Raw genomic sequence first — 19,081 nt, 5'->3', positions numbered from 1 at the left:
TCCGGTACGTTGAGACAGTTGTTTACAGTTTTGTGGTTAAAGCTGAAGAATAGCTGATGTTATATCTATCATAAGTGCAGACGACAGGTGAAAATCACAAGTACATTATACACACACCACAGTTTAAGGTGGCAACTTTCTTTTTAACTCAAACAGGAAACTTAAGGCATAAGAATGTGGAGCTACTTCCCTCTTGGTCCTGATAACATTTTTCAATCACCTTTTTCTTTTCTTCTACAACTTCTTCCATCTAAAAGTGGGGGCAGGCACCCCCTTTTCTCTCTTCATCATCTTCTGCTATGTGCTGTGATAATACCAGAGTAATCATCCAACATTTTGAAATAGGAATATAGGGTTCCTAATGCCAATATCAGTTGTGTTCATAGTTTACCTTTTTGAAAGATATTTATTTATCTATTTGTTTCGCTGCTCCAGGTCTTAGTTGTAGCTTGCAAACTCTTAGTTGTGACATGTGGGGTCTGGTTCCCTGACCAGGAATCGAACCCAGAGCCCCGGAGTTGGGAGTGAGGGGTCTTAGCCACTGGACCACCAGGGGAGTCCCCATAGTTTGCCTTGGTCTTGTGCTTGTGGTCAAAACAGCCAAGTGCCATTCTTCTCATGAACAGTTCCGACAGCCCTCACAGTGCCCCAAACCAAGTTATTGGATTCGGGTGGTCATTCTGATTGAATCATAGTTGACTTGATGGTTGAGTACGAAGCTCTAGACGCGGTGAGGTCTGGGATCAGCAAAATCATGAAGCTGGGGAGGAGTCCCTTGGCTGCGTTTTCCTCCTCCCCGCACTCCTGGCCACGTCGCTCCTTCCTGCCACCACCCTGGTAGGGCCCTTCCTGCTGCCACTGCCAGCTGCCAGCTGTGTGCAGAGCAAGACCAGGTCGTCGCATGTCGGTGGGACCGGGGAGTGTGCGGCACGTGGTGTAGACTCCGCCCAGGCCCGGAGCTGGAATCAAGCTCCCTGTGCACGGCCCAAGGACATGGCTGGAGGAGGCCCAGCCCGCCTGCTTTTCTCTGGCGATGCTGGAACCTTGAGGGGCTGCCTTGGTCGTGGTTTCGGGTGGCCCAGCCCTGTCTTCTCCCCTCCCCCGACTGGCTGATCTTCAGTTGCTGCCAGCGTAGCCCGGGTTCAGCATCTCGACCCAGAGGAAGCGAGCCAGCATGACAGCATTTCAGGCGTCAATCACCAGAGTTGCTGGTTTGTTTGTTTTTTAACAAAGTCCTCAGGTCTTCCTCCACGCATCAGGGCTGACTGGTCCTCTGCTTCTTAAGCATCTGTGTAGTTTGACCTTCATCCTTCTTTTCAGGTAGTAAGTGTGATAACCTGGATTCTAAAGGTGGGGAGGGTGAGGCGGATGAGAAGTAAGTGTAGCATCAGCTCAGGGACCCGACTAGGGCCTGTGGTTCCCTCAGCCTCTCACCCACCCGTCACAGCTGCCCCTGGGGGGTCAACCCCAAACTTAGCCTGCCTAGTGTTTCCCCCTCCTTGGGACTTCTTAGAATGTACATGGCCATTTTATTTTATTTTGTCTTATTTTATTTTCATAATATATATATTTTATAGAAGTACAGTTGACTCACAGTGTTTCAGGTGCACAGCAAGGTAATTCAGTTATACATATACATATATATTATCGAGGGTGGGGGGCTTCCCCAGTGGCTCAGATGGTAAAGAATCTGCCTGCAATGCAGGAGGCATGGGTTCGATCCCTGGGTTGGGAAGATCCCCTGGAGAAGGGAATCGCAACCCACTCCAGTATTCTTGCTTGGAGAATCCCATGGAAGGAGGGGCCTGGTGGGCTACCGTCCATGGGGTCGCAAAAGAGACGCACCTTAGCGTCTAAACCACCACCATATTATTTTTCAGATTATTCTCCATTATAGGTTCTTAGAAGATACTGACTCTAGGTTTTATTTCAGTATGGCCAACCTGAAAATTGAACTGTCGAAGCTGGACAGTGAGGCGTGGCCTGGGACGCTGGACGTAGAGAAGGAGAAGCTGATGCTGATCCATGAGAAGGAAGAGCTTCTGAAGGAGCTGCAGTTCGTCACCCCACAGAGGCGCACGCAGGATGAGCTGGAGAGCCTGGAGGCGGAGAGGCAGCGGCTGGAGGAGGAGCTGCTGGCCGTGAGGGGCGTGCCCAGCCAGGCCCTGGCCGAGAGGTTCGTCCCTGCCTCAAACACACCTGCCCTTGTTGGACCGAGAGCCAGCACAAAGGACTTCCCCCCGTAGAGCGGTAAAGCACACTCTCCTTGGGCCCCTTGGCTCTTCCACAATTGCTGAGAACGTGAAAATGCCTGAGACAGATGTTGAATAAGTAAGGAATGTTGACAGAAAACCAGGAATGCAGTCTGATAACAGTGGCTGTAAACTATCACACTCTGATAAGAGAGATTATCTGGACTGTTAGAGCAGCCCGAAGCTTCCTACTCTGGGCTTTATTACTCACAAGAATGCAAAAGTTGATTGCTTTTCAGTTCACAAGGAAAAGACCTCTTGCTCCCTTTGATATTTCACCAGGTCACAAGACGTTCGCTTGGACTTTGTCAGTTGAAAACCCTCATCTGAAGCAGGTGGAAAATAGAAAGGAAAATACTTTAAGCCATTTTTAGATCTTCCTGTGGGAAGGTGTAAATTGATCATTTGATCTTAAAAAAAAAATGCAGTTCTGTAAACAGATCAGCTGCACTCTCAGGCCGGGGGAACGCATGTGTACAGGTTTGCCATGAGGCCATTGCCCCCCGGGGTCCAGGCCGCACTGACAGATGCCCAGACCCGTTTCCCTGTCTCAACCATAGGCCAAGTAGCCCTTTAGAACCCCACCCCGCACCCATCATTTAGGCCCACAGGTAAGGAGCAGAATGAAGGGCAAGAAATTCACATTTGCATATTTTCAGGTGACCTGGAAGTAAGTTTAAAATCCCCAGCCATAATCCAGTCCCTTTTTTTTCTTTTTTTTTTTAAACTTCTTGGCTTCTTGCATGCCTTGTCCTCTATACGCGTTTAAGGTTGTATGTTGACATAATACCAAAGTATTTGAGAAGTAGAGTGGTGGAGAAGGTGGGGATGGTGGGCAGGGAAAAGCAGCTCTGACATTGCTAGTCACGTGTTAGCGTGGGCACCTGTTTAACCGTGACCGTGTGGGGAGCGTTGGCCTCCAGGAGTTAAGGTGCTGACGGAGATGACTCGTGGCTGCCGCCTCACAGCTTTCGGGAGCGTGAGAAAGTATCCGGGGGACCTGTTACAGATGACGGCCTTTCACCGTCTTAAATACTTGTCGTCACTCCCCTGCGTCTCCTCCCCTCCCGCGCTGACATCTCTAGTCTTGTGAGCTGCAGGCTCAGCCCACAGGCAGGTGTGAGCCGGGCTGGCCAGGTAGGGATCCATCTGAGCAAGACCAAAAGGAACAAAATGTAAGGGTCAGAAGGCAGACTTCAGTTGTTGCCCTGAATTATCTTGATGCTCTTGAGTGTCTGTGTCTGTGTTTCTTCAATTTCAAGATTTAAGAGATTCTCAGGTGAGATTCTGGGTCGTTACTGACTTGTGGTCTCCGCAGGAGTCCACAGAACTCACATAAATTATCAGCCGGCGGGAGCCCCCAGAATCCCCCAGCCCCAGTCCTTGAGGCGGCACTGGCTCACAGGACCAAGGGGATCAAGCTCGCCCTCTAGTGGTCGTAAAGCGCATCGGGCGGAGTAATGCTCCGTGTGACCCGTCTTCTGCAGAGAAAGGGCTCTCAAATGAAAAAAGCCTTCCTACGCATCTGCCTGTCCTTTCCTTGCAGTTACTGAAATTCCTTAAACCCTGCACTTTCCTACAGCTGATAAGATTTTAACATTGCTCCTTCTTTTTTCGTAACTTTTAGAGGTTTTGCCTTATGTCTTGCCAAGATGTCTTCATTCTCTCTTAATTATAAGAATATTTTTGCCACTGGTTCTGAAAAAAAGGGCTTCCCTTGTGGCTCAGCTGGTACAGAATCCGCCTGCAATGTGGGAGACCTGGGTTTGATCCCTGGGTTGGGAAGATCCCCTGGAGAAGGGAATGGCTACCCACTCCAGTATTCTGGCCTGGAGAATTCCATGGACTATCCAGTCCATGGGGTCACAAAGAATCAGATACGACTGAGCGACTTTCACTTCACTCACTGAAAAAAAATTTGTAGCAAGTGGGAGGCGGTATGAATGTAATTTTGTTTTTTGTTTTTTAATGGAAAAGGAACTTGTTCCTTCTGTAGATGATATGCGCCTTCACCCTGGGGACACTGGGGCAGAGGTGAGGGGTATGACGAGCCGTGGTGTGGAGCCATGGGACCATGGGAGGGGTCCTTTGGGGCCAGATGGAAGAGATCCTTCTCACTCAGGAGGACTACCGGCCCCGGCTGGAGAAGAGTGAGGGGAGACAGGGCTGATGTCTGAGTAGCATCTTGGGCCCTACCACAGAAGGGGGAGAGGTCATTTCCCAGGAAGGAGACTGGGAACCAGCTCCCACCGGGAGAGGCTCTGATCCCATCAAAAACAGGAGGTGGGGCTCTTGACCAAGGACAGTGACAGCCGCACGCACCTGGCGGGGCTTCTGTGACTCCTGGAGCCTTCGTTAAGCTTCTCTCAGTGACCTGTTACCTAGACACCTGCTGGACGGGGCCTGGGGAGGGGGTCCTGGGCTCTCCAGGCAGCCTGGGTGGAATGGGGAGAAAAAGCTGGGGCCTGCCCTCCAGGAGCTTAGGGTCCAGTGGTGGGACACAGGCCAGGCCTCGGGGGTTCAAGGGAACCAGAAAGGGTCCAGAAGAGCAGCACCTGAGCCATCATCAGGGAAGGACACGGGGACCATCAAGTATGACTGACTAGGACAGAAAGCTTCGAATTTAAATTGCAGCATGAAACACACTGTCTCACTGAAGCCTCCTTCAGTTCAGTTCAGTCGCTCAGTCGTGTCCGACTCTGTGACCCCATGGACTGCAGCACGCCAGGCCTCCCTGTCCATCACCAACTCCCAGAGTCCACCCAAACTCATGTCCATCGAGTTGGTGATGCCATCCGACCATCTCATCCTTTGTCGTCCCCTTCTCCCACCTTCAGTCTTTCCCAGCATCAGGGTCTTTTCAAATGAGTCAGCTCTTTGCATCAGGGGGCCAAAGTATTGGAGTTTCAGCTTCAACATCAGTCCTTCCAATGAATATTCAGGACTGATCTCCTTTAGGATGGACTGGTTGGATCTCCTTGCAGTCCAAGGCACTCTCAAGAGTCTTCTCCAACACCGCAGTTCAAAAGCATCAATTCTTTGGTGCTCAGCTTTCTTTATAGTCCAACTCTCACATCGAAACATGACTACTGGAAAAACCATATCTTTGACTAGATAGACCTTTGTTGGCAAAGCAATGTCTCTCTTTTTAACACACCAGAAAACCTTCATATATGTGTGACACTTAGTTTTAAAACTTACCTCATGACTTGTTGGGTAGCTATTAAGGTACTAGAATTGATAAATGTGTACAGGGTCCTTTTGCAATAAAACTGGTTATGACTTGAAAAAAAAAAAAAAAAAACTTACCTCAAAAGTACTGCTTCTGTATCAGGTAGATTGAAGGACTTTCTCCAGACCTTTGTGTACCTTCTAATTCAATTCATCTACTTTGAATTAATATTTTTCCTTGTTTTTGTGTATATGTAAGAGATTTTAAAAAAAAAATAGGGATGATACTCCTTTTCAAAATACACCTGTGAAAGCTGTGAATTAAGAATTTATCACCTTTTGAAGTACTAAACAAAATGACAAGAGTTACTTTTTTTTTAATTTTAACACAGAGTGAAATTGTGTTGGTGAGACATCAAAGGATAGATATCTATAAATAAAATATGGGCATGTTTCCTCGCTGCCTAAAACGTACATAGGATTTCAAAGAGGTTGAAAAATTAGGGAAGTTTTCTTTTTCTGCAAAGAAAAGTAGCTAATTTTTGTATCGGCACCTTGCAGGGTGTGCTGAGGCTCTGAACACGGGAGATTGGTTTTGATGTCTGCGGAGTTCTTTCACGCACGTGGCTGGCTCCGTTTGATCCCTTGCACAGCCTTAGCAGGTGGACACGGCAGGATTATAATCACCATTTTACAGATGAAGTCAGGAGCCACAGTTAGGTGACTTACCGTAAGAACACGCCAGTAAGCAGCCCACCCCAGAACTGAAATTGTGATTTCCTGGGTCCCCTTCTGCTCTTTTCAATGATGTCTAAAGACCCTGATGTAGACAGTATGTTTGATGTGTTTTTAAAATGGCTTACTCAAGTACACAATCCCATAATACTTGGGGTTTTTTTTTCAATCTCATAAAAACTTGTTCAGCTGAATGTGGATTAAGTTTCATGAAAATCCAGTTGCAGGTGATGAGAGGTGCTGTCGAAGGAAATCACTTTTATGTCTTTTGCTTGCTCAAAGGGTTAAGCCAAGATTAGCTCACACTGGGAATATGGACACTGGACTAATTTGTTTCTTAATCGCCAGAATTCTCATCAAAATAAAATTGGAATTCTTGTCACTGAATATGATTTCAGAACAGTCCTTACCAAATTCCATGCTCAGATGATCTTTCCTAATTCCTGTTATTTCCTAATTCCTGTTATTGTTGTCAGATGTTTTAGTAACGGAAGCGGAAGTCACAAGCCTGCAGAAGGATCCTTACTCTTTGCTCATCTCCTTTGTTTTCTTTTCCTCCCCACTGTCTTTCCCTAATTTGTGAGTGTGAGGGTTTTTTTACTCATTTAAGAAAATTTTAGAATACCAGAATTCTACAAGTTCTAGTAACACTGGCCATGTGGACATCTCTCCCCCTTCACTCAGTGGCTGTGGATGGCTCTGACCACTTTCCTTCTGATGGGTGGTTCTGTTTTCTCTGTGTTGAGTTCATTTGGATTTCACAAGGGAAAATAATAAGAACCTTTTTATTTTCCCTTCAGTTTCTATGCTTATCGTAGTTACGTCGAAAATAAATTTATTTCTCTCTTTTTTTTTTTTGTCTAGATTGAAATTGGAAGAGCGAAGGAAAGCGCTGCTACAGAAACTTGAAGAAACTACTAAATTAACTACACATTTGCATTCACAACTTAAAAAGTAAGCCTGTTTGGTTCTTGAAGGGAAAATTTTTCTTGGCTACCTTCAGGCATGTTGCAATTCTGCTTCAATTACCTCCTCTTTATTTTTGATGACTTAAAAGTAAGAAAATAGTTACACTGGTACAGTTAAAACCTAGATGACCAGATTTAAAGTTGGAGAGACTTGTTTGTTTGCTTTCATGAACCCCGGGGTCCTGTTTGGAAGCTGTTTGCAATGTGTTGGAAAGAAGATATATTTGAATGATCAGGACATACTTAGGAAAATAACACATTTCTCCACATCATCCCTTCTTTTAAAAAGGGAGATTTGCCCTAAAATAGCCACACATTCACTTCCAAAATATACACAGAAAGAGGAAGAAGGGAAGTGAGCCTAGCGGCCTTTGTCTTTAGAAGCTGGCCTTTTCCTCTCTCACAATAAAAGATTTCGTTCTTTAAGTCACTGCATTAACCCTTCATACTGTTTACCTCCACACACACACTTTTATATATTTTTAGTTGCACAGTTGCGTCTGGATATTTATGCAGACAGATTTATCAATAGATGTTTGATCCCTTTTTTAAATTTTTTGTAAACTTTTACACGAGGAGGAGTATTTTTGGTAAGAGTAGGATTGCTCCTTAAAGAGCCTTTAGAGAGCCGGGTTGGAAACGTTCGAGACTGGCCATGGAAACGTGTGGTGTGCCAGCAGATGCCCTTACCCAGTCGTTGGCCTTCATCTTTGGCATCACTTGGTTCCTTCCCTCTCTGCCGAAGGAGCAAGCAGAGGCTTCCATCCACATCATCGAAGTTTCTTGTTTTGTTTTTGTTTTTTAAGTTTTATTTATTTATTTATTTTGGCTGTGCTGGTTTTCCGTTGTTGCGTGGGCTTTTCTCCAGCTGTGGTGAGCAGGGGCCCCTCTCTAGCTGCTGTGCTTGGGCTGCTCGTGGCAGCGGCGTCTCTTGTCGCTGAGCACAGGCTCCAGGGTGCTCGGGCGTCAGTAGCTGCAGCCCCCGGGCTCAGTAGCTGTGGCGCACAGGCTGCGTGGCTGCTCAGCGTGCGGGGTCTCTGCCGCTGAGCCGCCAGGGAAGCCCACGTCCAGGCTCTCACCGTGCTCCTTCCCCTCCCAGCCTCTCCGCCAGCACGCTGTCCGTGTCCTCCGGAAGCAGCCTGGGCTCCCTGGCCTCCAGCCGGGGGTCCCTGAACACGTCCAGCAGAGGGTCGCTCAACTCCCTCAGCTCCAGCGAGCTCTACTACACCAGCCAGGGTGACCAGCTGGACACGGATTATCAGTACAAACTGGACTTCCTCCTGCAGGAGAAAGGCGGCTACATGCCTTCCGGCCCCATCACCACCATCCACGAACACGAGGTGGCCAAGTCCCCGAGCCAGCCTGGCCAGAGCGGCCCCGGGGGGGCGGCAGCCGCAGCCGCAGCCCCAGGCCACCCCACGCCCCTGGCCGAGCCCCCCAAGTCCGTGACATCCCTGTCCTCGAGGTCCTCCCTATCTTCCCTGTCTCCGCCTGGCTCCCCCTTGGTCTTGGAAGGTGCATTCCCCATGTCTACCCACGACAGCCCCCTCCACCAGTTCTCTGCTGACTTTGAGGACTGCGAGCTGAGCAGCCACTTTGCAGACATCAGCCTCAGAGAGCATCAGCTGCTGCTGGACCCTGACCCGGGAGGAGCGCCCTCGTCTCTGCTGGACGAGAACAAGGAGCTCAGCGAGTGTGCTCAGGAGCCGCTGTACGAGGGGCCTGCAGGTACACAGAGACCCAGCTCTAAGCTGCCCCTGCCAAACCATCTTAGAGGATGAAGGGAGGTATCTTTTTCTGTGGGAGCAAGTATTGGTACATGTCCCCCTTCTCTTTCTGCTCCTCTTTTCTCATTTTGGCTTCATTTGGGAAAGAACGTTTATTGCTATAACTTGCACATTTTTTTTTTCTCATCAAATACAAATCTCCTTCCGTATTTAATAGATTTAATCGTTAAATGTCCATTATGTCATCTGGAACCCTGCTGTGTCCTGCAGCTGCCTGGGGACATACTTTGTGAACATTCTTCAGGCTTTCAGATAAGGGTCTGTTTCTAAAATAGTGAGGTGGGGAAGAGGACCTTTTTTTTTTTTTTTTTCAAAGTTGGCCTAAAACAGATTCAAACCAAGGCAATTAGCATAGCAGCTAATTAGTACCAAGGTTCAATGTTTAGATTGCTATGGGAATTCTCTATAAATACAGTTTCTGTTTCATGCCAGACTCTCCCTTTCCGTGGAGAGTTAATTTGGAGAAAGCGGTCCCAGCCTGCGGTATCGCCCTGCCACCTTCTGGCTGTAGAGCTAGTTGCCGTGGGGTTGAGTTCCCACTCCTGCCTCTGAGCTCAGAGAGGCAGAAACAGAGGGGGAATCTACTGCGCTTTAATTGCTTACTTTTGCGAGGCCGGAGCTTTTAATACAGCAGATGTGGTTGTAAAGATCCCGGGATGGCATGCACCTTGGTTGGCAGGTGGTCACAGCTATGGTCCGAGGAGCCCGCCCCAAACACGATAAGAAAGAGACTCCAGCGCCCGGGGTGCAGACAGAGATTCTGGGTGGTTCGTGTGCCGCTCGCCCGGCAGGTGCCAAAGCTGCAAGTGATGTGTTAACTGAAATAAATAGCCGCAAAGAAAAGGAACACCAAAGCAGTGTTTACAGAATGGCTCCAGCAAAGCAGAGACCTGCTGTGGGGCCTCACGCCTGCCCCCTGGAAGGTGTGCGGTGTGTGGCACTGGGGCCCACCACCCCCCGGAGCCAGCCGGACCTGCACTCGCATCTCAGGGGCCGCTCAGTTCCAGCGAGCACGTTGCCCCATCTCTCAGGCTCGTTTGTTCCTCACCTGCAAGGTGGAGGCAGCACTGTATCTACCTCGTGAAGTGCTGGGAAGGTTGATGCTCTCATAATGCATCAGAAGCATCAGCCATGCCTGGCGCTTGGTGTGCAGCTCACGGGAGTTAATATCACCCCTGTGACGCTGAGCAATGCAAACTCTGCCAAACCCATTTCCTACCACAAACCACTGACATCTATGAAAGGAAGATAAAGCAAGAGAGAGGGAAGAAAGAGGAGTGGGTTTTTGTTTTTCTTCTGTGCTCTGGGCCTAAAGGACCTTACAGTTCCCGAGCATTTCGTCCTGTCCCTGCTGGATGGCGGAAATCAAGAATACCTCCGAAGTCCTTCCACAGTCAGTCTCTGTCACCGTCAAAGTCAATTTCAGGCTGCTGTGGTTATTCCTGGGGGTAATCAATAAATCATGTCATCACCTTCACCACTCGTGAAGGAGGGGTGGGCGGAGAGAAGGCACACCATCATCAAGGAAGAAGCGTTCCCCCTGCCAGAAATAAAAAGGGAAAGGCAGCAATCAACCCAGAATCTAGAGCCTCAAGACTTAAACATCTTAACAAGATGTAAAGTCACGACTCAGAAGGGGGGTGAAATGCATACCAGTGTGGATCCCTGCTCTCCGCTGGCCGAGGATGAAAGCGCTCCATGGGCTTGCAGCTTATTACACGGGAGCACAGCTTCAGACGAGGCTGCCGGCTCTCCACAGGACGCCCAGCCATGAATATGAGTCAGAGATAAAAGTTAAGTGGGAGTCAGTGAGGATTCAGTAACTCACAGTTTTTAATGGTATTTAGCCAGTGAGGAATTCTGTAAGTCAAAGATGTTTCCCCTTTAACTTCTATTAGAGCAGCAGCTGGGGGGATGGAGACTGGAGAGACGTTTCTTCCATCGAGCACCAGAAGCTGTTATGGAAACTTTTCCAGCACTTGAGGGAGGCAGACAGCTTCTTACCCCTGACCGTGGCATCTGTAGTGATCACCGAGACAAGGGAGGCAGGGGACTCAGGAGAGTGTGTGCCACTGATCCGTCCCCTTAAAATATCCCAGGACCGGGGAACACCAGATTCTTTCCCAAATAATGACCAAAATAACGAGTATCCCAGGATTTTGTAAGTCATAGCGCCTGGAATCATCCACTTCTGTTGATTTGAATAGTAACATCCTTGATTCTCAGTGGAAATTTTATTTTGAGTTTCTCAGAACCAAACCATGTGTGTGCCTGTGTGTGTGTGTGTGTGTGTATGTGTTAGACTTAACTTTTCCTAAGAAGAAATCCTAATGGTGGCTGTCACTCTGCCCTCCCTAGATGTTGAAAAATCGTTACCAAAAAGAAGAGGAATCCACTTGCTGGGGGAGAAGACCGCCTGCGTGTCGGCTGCGGTCTCGGATGAGTCGGTGGCTGGGGACAGCGGGGTCTACGAAGCGTTCGTGAAACAGTAAGGACCCAGCCCGAGTGGCTGCTGCACGCATGTGGGTGACCGGCTAGGAGGGCCCTGCCCTCCGTCCACTCGCTGCAGCGGGAAGCACTGTGGGCATTAAAGCAGGGGCAGGCCTGAGAAGGTCAGGGGTGCCGGCAGCATCCCACTGGCAGGGAAGTGAGGAACAGGTTGATGTGCTCATCAGCTGAACCTCTTAGAGACGTAAACTCAATTTTTAAAAATTTATTTATTTATTTGTGTCAGGTCTAGGTAGCAGCACAGGGCATCTCCACTGTGGTTTGTGGGTTTCTGTAGCTTCAGCGCCCAGACTTCCATGTAGCTGTGGTGCAAGGGTGTAGTTTCCCTGAGGTGTGTTGATCTGAGTTCTCAGACCAAGGGTCACCGTGTCCTCTGCACACTGGACCACCAGGGAAATCCCGCAAGCTTGATTTACTGGGCATGTCACAGCGGCCGCCCAGTGCCCGTTTGGCGCACGGAGCGTCTCATGTGTGCAGGTCTCAGGCAGCCCAGTCCGGGGTGTGGCACGTCCTGGGGAGCCATGGGAAAGCCAGCCACCAGGCAGGCCTCCCCCTCGGAGCCCAGGTGCAGAGTCCTCCCGACGAGGGGAAGCCAGATTTGAAAGAGTGAGCTTGCAGTGGGGTCAGGCCCATGGGCCAGTCCAGGAGTGCCGTTAGTTCAGGGTTTTGTTCAGAATCAGTGAGGGGCAAACAGTTCCCAGGTGGCACTAGTGGTGAAGAACCCGCCTGCCAATGCAGGGAGAGGTAAGCGACGCGGGTCCTCCCTGGGTTGGGAAGATCCCCTGGAGGCGGGCACGGCAACGCCCTCCAGTGTTCTTGCCTGGAGAATCCAATGGGCAGAGGAGCCTGGCGGGCTACAGTCCATGGGGGTCGCAGAAAGTCAGACACCACCGAAGCGACTTAGCATGCACGCAGGCAGACAGCGACCACAGCTCCACGTGTCCTGCCGTTGCCCCATCCGCAGGCCCAGTGAGGCCGAGGACGTGCCGTACAGCGAGGAGGACACCGTGGTCATGGAGACGGCCCAGGTGCAGATCGGGCTGAGGTGAGGACGGCTCCGGAAGGGCAGCTTCCTGCCTCCCTGCGCCGGCGAGTGGCCTGTGCCCTGCCTCATCTCATCCACTTCTCTCTGAACAGATACGAGGCAAAAAGGTCAAGTTTCATGGTGATTGTAGCACAACTCCGAAATCTGCATGCCTTCCTGATACCTCACTCTTCAAAAGTGTAAGTAGAATCTGTGGAGAACAAATCGAAGAACTTCAAATTACCGAGTGAGAATTTTACATCTAGCAGCTCATCCAGGTGAAGACACGGGGAAGAATATAGCAGGGCTGGTCATGCCTTCATGAGCTCTAGATAGAGACGAAGAGGGGGTGAGGCAGGCCCACCCCCTCCTTTGGTTTTATGAACGGGGCAGCGAGGTGGGGGCTTAAGGGGGTGGCTCCAACACCCCAGGAGCCTGCCTCCCAGCTCTGAGGTTGGGGGTCCCCATCAATAGTGTTCAGGGGTGACTGGCTGCTGAGTCTATCAGTGACTTCTCCCTCCTAACTGAAGGCAAAAGGAGAAGGGGGAGACAGAGGATGAGATGGTTGCATGGCATCACCGACTCATTGGATATGAGTTTGAGCAAACTCCGGGAGATAGTGGAGGACAGGGGAGCCTGGCGTGCTCAGTCCATGGGGTCACAAGGAGTCGGACATGACTCAGCGACTGAATGACAACAGGAAGGCAGAGAAAGACGATTTCTCCCGCTTCACCTCCAGCCTTAACAGCTGCGGCCCAGGGTCCACTAGGTTTCTCGTGCTGAGTCCCCGTAATCAGTGTCGATACAAAACACATAAATAATATGGCCTTCCTCAGTTCTTCACGTGAACTTATACTTTTTATTATCGGAGAAGGAAGCTCTTTAGAATATGAATTAGAAAGCCTGGAAATGGGGCAGTGGGGAGGGATTTAATGGGTATTCTGTTTCTGGGAATTTAACAGAATTTAAATACCTCATGCTGTTTATAGGGACTGTGGGTCCTCATATAATATGCGCTCAGAAAACTCACTTGAAAGTGGTGGTAGAAGGTACTGTTTTTGTCAGACTCTTCCTCTGAATTTGACAAAGCATGAAACCGTTGATCATATCTGAGACTTCTGAGATGTTAGGCAGTGATTTTTTGAACTGTTAAAAATTCATCTCTCTTAAATTGTCATAACTGTACACTCCTTAGTGTTTCTTTTCCTCTGGAAGGACAAGACGTCCCACCCCTAGGGAATGACCATCAGCATTTCTTGTCTAATGCACAGGATGAGCGTTCTTTGGGACACAGTCACCCGTGTCTACTTGGTGTCCCCACTTTCCCAGGTCCAGGTGGTGATCACTGTGGAACTGGCCGGACGTGGGCAGGCGGGACATAAATCCGTCCACTCCTAGGTCTTCATCCCCCTCACTTCCCTACCGAGGGCCTTTGCTGCAGCTCCAGGGCGGGGGGGCAGGCTCGGCCTGGCATGATCCAGGATGCTGCGGGCACCGGTGTGTTAGGAACAGAGCCTCCGAGCCCCTGGGTATGACAACGATGACCGTGGTGGCCGTGAGCCTGGGGTTGGCGATGAAGTTGGGGTCCCCGGTGCTCCTCCCCCGGGAGGATCATTCCAGACACCAGTTGCGAAGTCAGGATCATTGAACCGGTGAATCCATTTCATCCTTGTTCTTTGCAGGTATTTCCGGGTTGCTCTGCTTCCCTCCTCAAGTGACGTCAGCTGTCTGTTTCGAACGAAAGTGCACCCAGCTGCGGAGTCCCTGCTGTTCAGTGATGTGTTCAGAGTGGCCATCTCCCAGACGGCCCTGCAGCAGAAGACCCTAAGGGTGGACCTGTGCTCCGTCGGGAAACACCGCAGGGAGGAGTGCCTGGTAGGGCCTCTCATTTCAACCTTCAGGTGACACCACTGGACGTGCTGAGAGTCCCTTTCCAGTGGCCATTCTCCCAGCCCCGAACTACTGCCTGTCTGCCCAGTGTCTCCAACACAGCCCAGCAGTGACTTCATTTTTTTGTCTGAAGTCTTAATCTCTGCTTTCCGTTCTCTTTATTTCGGACCTTTCTGATTTTGCTTAGCAATTATGATCCTCTGTAAAAATCAAGTTCTTTATTTCTAACCTTTGGAACTTTGGCCTCTGTTATGATCATCACTGTAGAGTATGCGTATTTATTCCCAATATGAGCCCAGTGCTGGGCACTTTACATACATTATCTCACTCATCCCCTCGACAGTCTCAGGAAAAGGGTATGATGACATTTGCAGATGAGGAACTCCTTAGAGGGGTCATGTGTTCAAGGTCACGCAGCTTGTGAATATGGATAGATATCGAAAGGACATCCCACCCCTAGTTCACTGTTCAAATTTAATTTAAGCAGAACAGTGAGTAAAGTTCCCTACTTGAGCACGTTCTCCCAGCGATGGGGGTAGAGCTGGTAGGAAGACCTCAGTATGACTGTTAAGAGCGATAGGATACTTGCACGCCAGCACAGAAGACTGCACACGTCAACTGATAGCGGGTTCAGCCCACCACTGTGTACATCAGTACATCCCAGCAGAGTTGCACAGGGTGTTCAGGCACAGGTGTCTAGAGGTGTGCCCAGGTGTTCAGGAAGCCATGCTGTCTCCAGCTGAAATGCATGTAGCTCAAGGGTCAGCTGTAACACCAATCAAAAAATCAACCCTGGGATTCTTTCAAGGTCCAGTTACACACAGATTTTTTTTTTTACCTACTAAATTCATGCCGTAATACTACATAATCTGTGGTTGGTTGAATCTGAGGCTGTGGAACCTTGAATACAAGGGCAAACACATGGATTTTCAACGGCAGAGTGGGGAGTGCTGTCGGCCCCCCAACCCTCATGGTGTTCAAGAGCCAACTGCATTTTTCTTTTTTAACGTTTCTTACTTAGTCACACCTGAAAATATAAGACATCTCGAGGTTTAAAAAAAGAAATCCACCAATGCTTTGTATCATGAGTATTGCATCTTTTTTTTCCCCTAAAACAAGCTTGTCTAATAATCTTCATTATATTAGAGGGAGCAAATATAGATTGAAACATTTCATTTTCTCTCTCTCTTTTTTTCCCCTTGTTTCCTTTCCTTTCACACAGGCCGGAACTCAGATCAGCCTGGCGGACCTACCCTTTTCCAATGAGATTTTCACTCTGTGGTATAACTTGCTTCCCTCAAAGCAAATGCCCTGCAAGAAGAGTGAAGAGGAGACTGAGGACTCGGTATTTCAACCAAGCCAGCCGCTCGTGGATTCCGTAGACTTGGTGAGTCAAGTCTTACTGAGACACTTAGGTCTGCAGCCCCTCTGAAATTAATCTTTGTGTAGGCTTTGAGGTAGAGGTCAGGGTCGTTTCTTTTTTTTATCCATGTGATAGCCAATTGACCCAGGATTATTTGTTGAAAATACATCTTTCCTTAACTGCACTGCAGTGCCAGCTTTTATCCTAAGTCAGATGACTTCTGCGTGTTAGCCTGTCCCTGAACTTTCTCTTCTGCTCTGTTGGCTTAGTTGTCTATATCTGTCTACAATACTAGGCTTTTTCAAAATGAAGGCTTTCAAGAATTCATCATTTAGAATGATTTTTTCTGAGGCTATTTATAGATAATTGCTATCAGATTAAGGAAGTTCCCTTCTCTTTCTAGTTTGCTAAGGGTTTTATTATGCATGGATATTGGATTTTATCAAGCATTTTTACTGTATCTATCTCCTAAGATGATTACATGGCTGTTTCCTTTTATTTTCTCAATGTAGTGGATTATACATTGATTGACTTTTGAATGCTAAATCTGTTTCAGATTCCTGGAATAAAGCAGACTGAATTGTGGTGTATCTAATACATGTGTTTACATATATTCTATCATAAAGAATGTTGAGACCTGCTTTATGGCTTAGCAGGTGTTCAGTTTTAGTATCAGTTCCATATACTCTTGAAAAGGATGTATTTTCTGCAGGTCACCTTTGTTGGTTTTGCTTTTCAAATCTTCTGCATTTACTGATTTTTCAATTTGCTTATTTTATCACTGTTTAAAGGTACAGTAAAATCTCCAGCTTATGCTTATAGATGACTGTTTCTTCTTTTAGTTCTGTTAGTCTTTGCTTTATGTATTTTGCATCCAGGTTATTAGATGAATATAAATTTAGCATCTTATTGTATCTTTCTGTTCAACTGACCCTTTTATCTTTATAAAATATCCCTCTTGCTAATAACACTGATATGAATAATCATATCAGTTTTTTTGGTTAGCATTTGCATGGTTTATCTTTTATTATTCTTTTACTTTCAACCTTTCTGAGTTCTTATATTTAAGTGCTTCACTTGTAAGCAGTACTTAGTTGGTTTTGATGTCTTATCCAGTTTTAAAATCTTTTAATTGAAGTATTTATTTACACTTAATGCTATTATTGTTATATTTGGCTTTGAACCTTTCATCTTACTCTTTGTTCCCTTTTAGTCCTTTTTTTTTTCCCCTTCTTTTGGATTAACCAAGTATTTTTAAACTTAGATTTTTCTTTCTTCAGATCATTAATTAGTACTACAGTCTTTTCTTTTTTGCTGTTTCCCTGATGATTACAGCATGCATCCTTATTAGAAACTGTGTTAAATTAATGCCTTTTGCTTTTTTGCAAATGGTACAAAGATTTTTAAAGGCTTTTCTTTTACTTCATGATTCTCTTTCCTCCTCCTGTGCAATTACCGGATATATTTTAGTTACATTTATTTTAAATCCCGCAATACATTATTATCATTGTTTTATTGACAATCAGCATTTATTCAGGTTTCCCCCTATACCGTTTAGCCTTTCTTTTCCTTTCTGCATTATTGTGCTTCCAATTCAGGTCATTCGCCTTCTGCCTAGAGAATTTCCTTTAGTGTTTCTTTTAGTACAGGTCTTTTGGCATATTCTTTCAATTTCATTTGTGAAGGACTCTTTTTCCTGCATATTCAGAATTCTAAGTAAGTGATTATTTCTCTGGACACATTGCAAACAATGTTTTGTTGTCATCTGGCTTCCACTGATTCTGTTCAGCTGCTGGAGGACAGGCTAATTGTTGATTCTTATAAAGTATTACACCTTTTTTCTTTCACTGCTTGTAAAATTTCCTCTTTTACTTTGGTTTTCAGCAGTTTCACTCAGATGTGCTCATGTGTTTTTCCGTTTATTTTAAATTCTCCATTGTTTTATCCATTTTCTTGAACATATTAATTACAAAACTTTTACTTTCTTCTCTAACTAGGTATGTGGATCACCTATGGGTCTGCTTCTTTTGCCAGTCATTCTTCTTGGCTTTCAGTCATGGGGTTCTGTTTCCAGTGGGGTGCTGGATGTTATGTATGGAGTGCAGAGGATCTGGCGGGTAGCTTCCTCTAGAGATGATCCAGTATCCTTCTGGAAGGCAGATGACAACATGGACAGCTCACCTGGATCACTTGAGGGACCTGAATTATTCTCTTCCTTCCTAGGACCATGAGGCAACTGAAATATCTGCTTACCATTCAGCCTCCTAGCAGCCGGTTTTACTTTCTCAGCTTCTCACTCTGCACGTATGTGGCTTAGGGGGTGCAAAGGTCTCAATAGGAATATTGTGCATTTCGCAGTTTATCTTCCCAGACCCCTCGTAGGCGGTCTCCCTTGTCCTCAGCTCTGTTTTCATCTCTGCATCCTCCCCTCACTGCCTCAGTCCAGGGCGACCATAGCCTGTCACCTGTGTGCCTCACCACGGCATCGAGACACACCCCCAAGAAGAAGAGTGGCGTTACATTTCCTTACATTCCCCTCCTCCCTGGGATCTTCACCCTTGAGTCCTAACTGCCTTTGTTGCTCTTCGTTGCTTTGAAACAACTGGAGTTTTCTGCTTTTCCATTTATTGTATTCAGCTTTCGTATTTGTTCTCAGCAAAAGAAGTGAGTCTCGTACTTCCTTCTCCTCCACAACTAGAAGCCTAAGTCCCCATCTGATAAGTTTTTAAATCATTTCTGAAGTTTACGGTGTTAACAGCCCTACGTTGTACCTTCTCCAGGATGCAGTGTCAGCCTTACTTGCAAGAACATCAGCTGAGCTGTTGGCCGTGGAACAAGAATTAGCACAAGAAGAAGAACCAGGGCAGGGAGAAGAGCACAGAGGTCCAGATGGAGATTGGTAAATAAGAGTTATTTCATTCTGCTCCTGGGATCTCAAAGAGGGTGTGTTTCCTTTCTCAGAAGACACTTTGAGGGACACCTTCATGGGTTTAGATCTTGTTCTGGAATTAATAGAAAGTAACGCAGCTTCAGGGAGTGGCCCCAGGAAAAGCCGCTCCTTGGTGTTAGAGAGTTGAAAAAGTAATGATGAGACCGTGGACAAAGTTACTAACATGTGAGCAAGGTTCTTACCTCAGTAATTTTGACACTACTTTCTGAACTTTTCTTGTTCGTTTGTTTAAAGTCTAAACTATTTTGAAAAACATGATAGTTTATTACAGAGTCACAGATAAATTTAAACGCAGACTCCTTTTCTGTAAACTACTGGAGGCACCATTTAGGTGCTGGTAGTTCAAGACAGATTTTTAGAAAACAGCTTCTGAGTGCTTACTTTTCTGTTTGTGCCACTATTCACCTTCTTTTACTGTTCCCTTCTCATTTTT

The 19,081-nt window shown here is 47.2% G+C and overlaps 1 protein-coding gene across 3 annotated transcripts in view; it reads left to right on the top strand.

Annotated features, from left to right (window-relative positions):
- The window catches only part of WWC2 (WW and C2 domain containing 2), a 153,862-nt gene that overhangs the window by 114,657 nt on the left and 20,124 nt on the right, over positions 1 to 19,081 (top strand). For all 3 annotated transcript variants that reach the window (XM_044938497.2, XM_025280355.3, XM_025280361.3), the window contains 9 exons: positions 1,934 to 2,176; positions 7,023 to 7,112; positions 8,226 to 8,854; positions 11,272 to 11,401; positions 12,386 to 12,466; positions 12,559 to 12,645; positions 14,128 to 14,320; positions 15,558 to 15,722; positions 18,479 to 18,597. In XM_044938497.2, coding sequence (XP_044794432.2) covers positions 1,934 to 2,176; positions 7,023 to 7,112; positions 8,226 to 8,854; positions 11,272 to 11,401; positions 12,386 to 12,466; positions 12,559 to 12,645; positions 14,128 to 14,320; positions 15,558 to 15,722; positions 18,479 to 18,597 — 1,737 coding nt within the window. The remainder of the gene's footprint in view (positions 1 to 1,933; positions 2,177 to 7,022; positions 7,113 to 8,225; positions 8,855 to 11,271; positions 11,402 to 12,385; positions 12,467 to 12,558; positions 12,646 to 14,127; positions 14,321 to 15,557; positions 15,723 to 18,478; positions 18,598 to 19,081) is intronic.

This window comes from Bubalus bubalis, chromosome 1, assembly GCF_019923935.1.
Source record: "Bubalus bubalis isolate 160015118507 breed Murrah chromosome 1, NDDB_SH_1, whole genome shotgun sequence".
NCBI classification, from domain to species: Eukaryota; Metazoa; Chordata; class Mammalia; order Artiodactyla; family Bovidae; genus Bubalus; species Bubalus bubalis.
The sequence above is the reverse complement of the archived record's forward strand: the minus strand, read 5'-3'. Positions and strand labels throughout refer to the sequence as shown.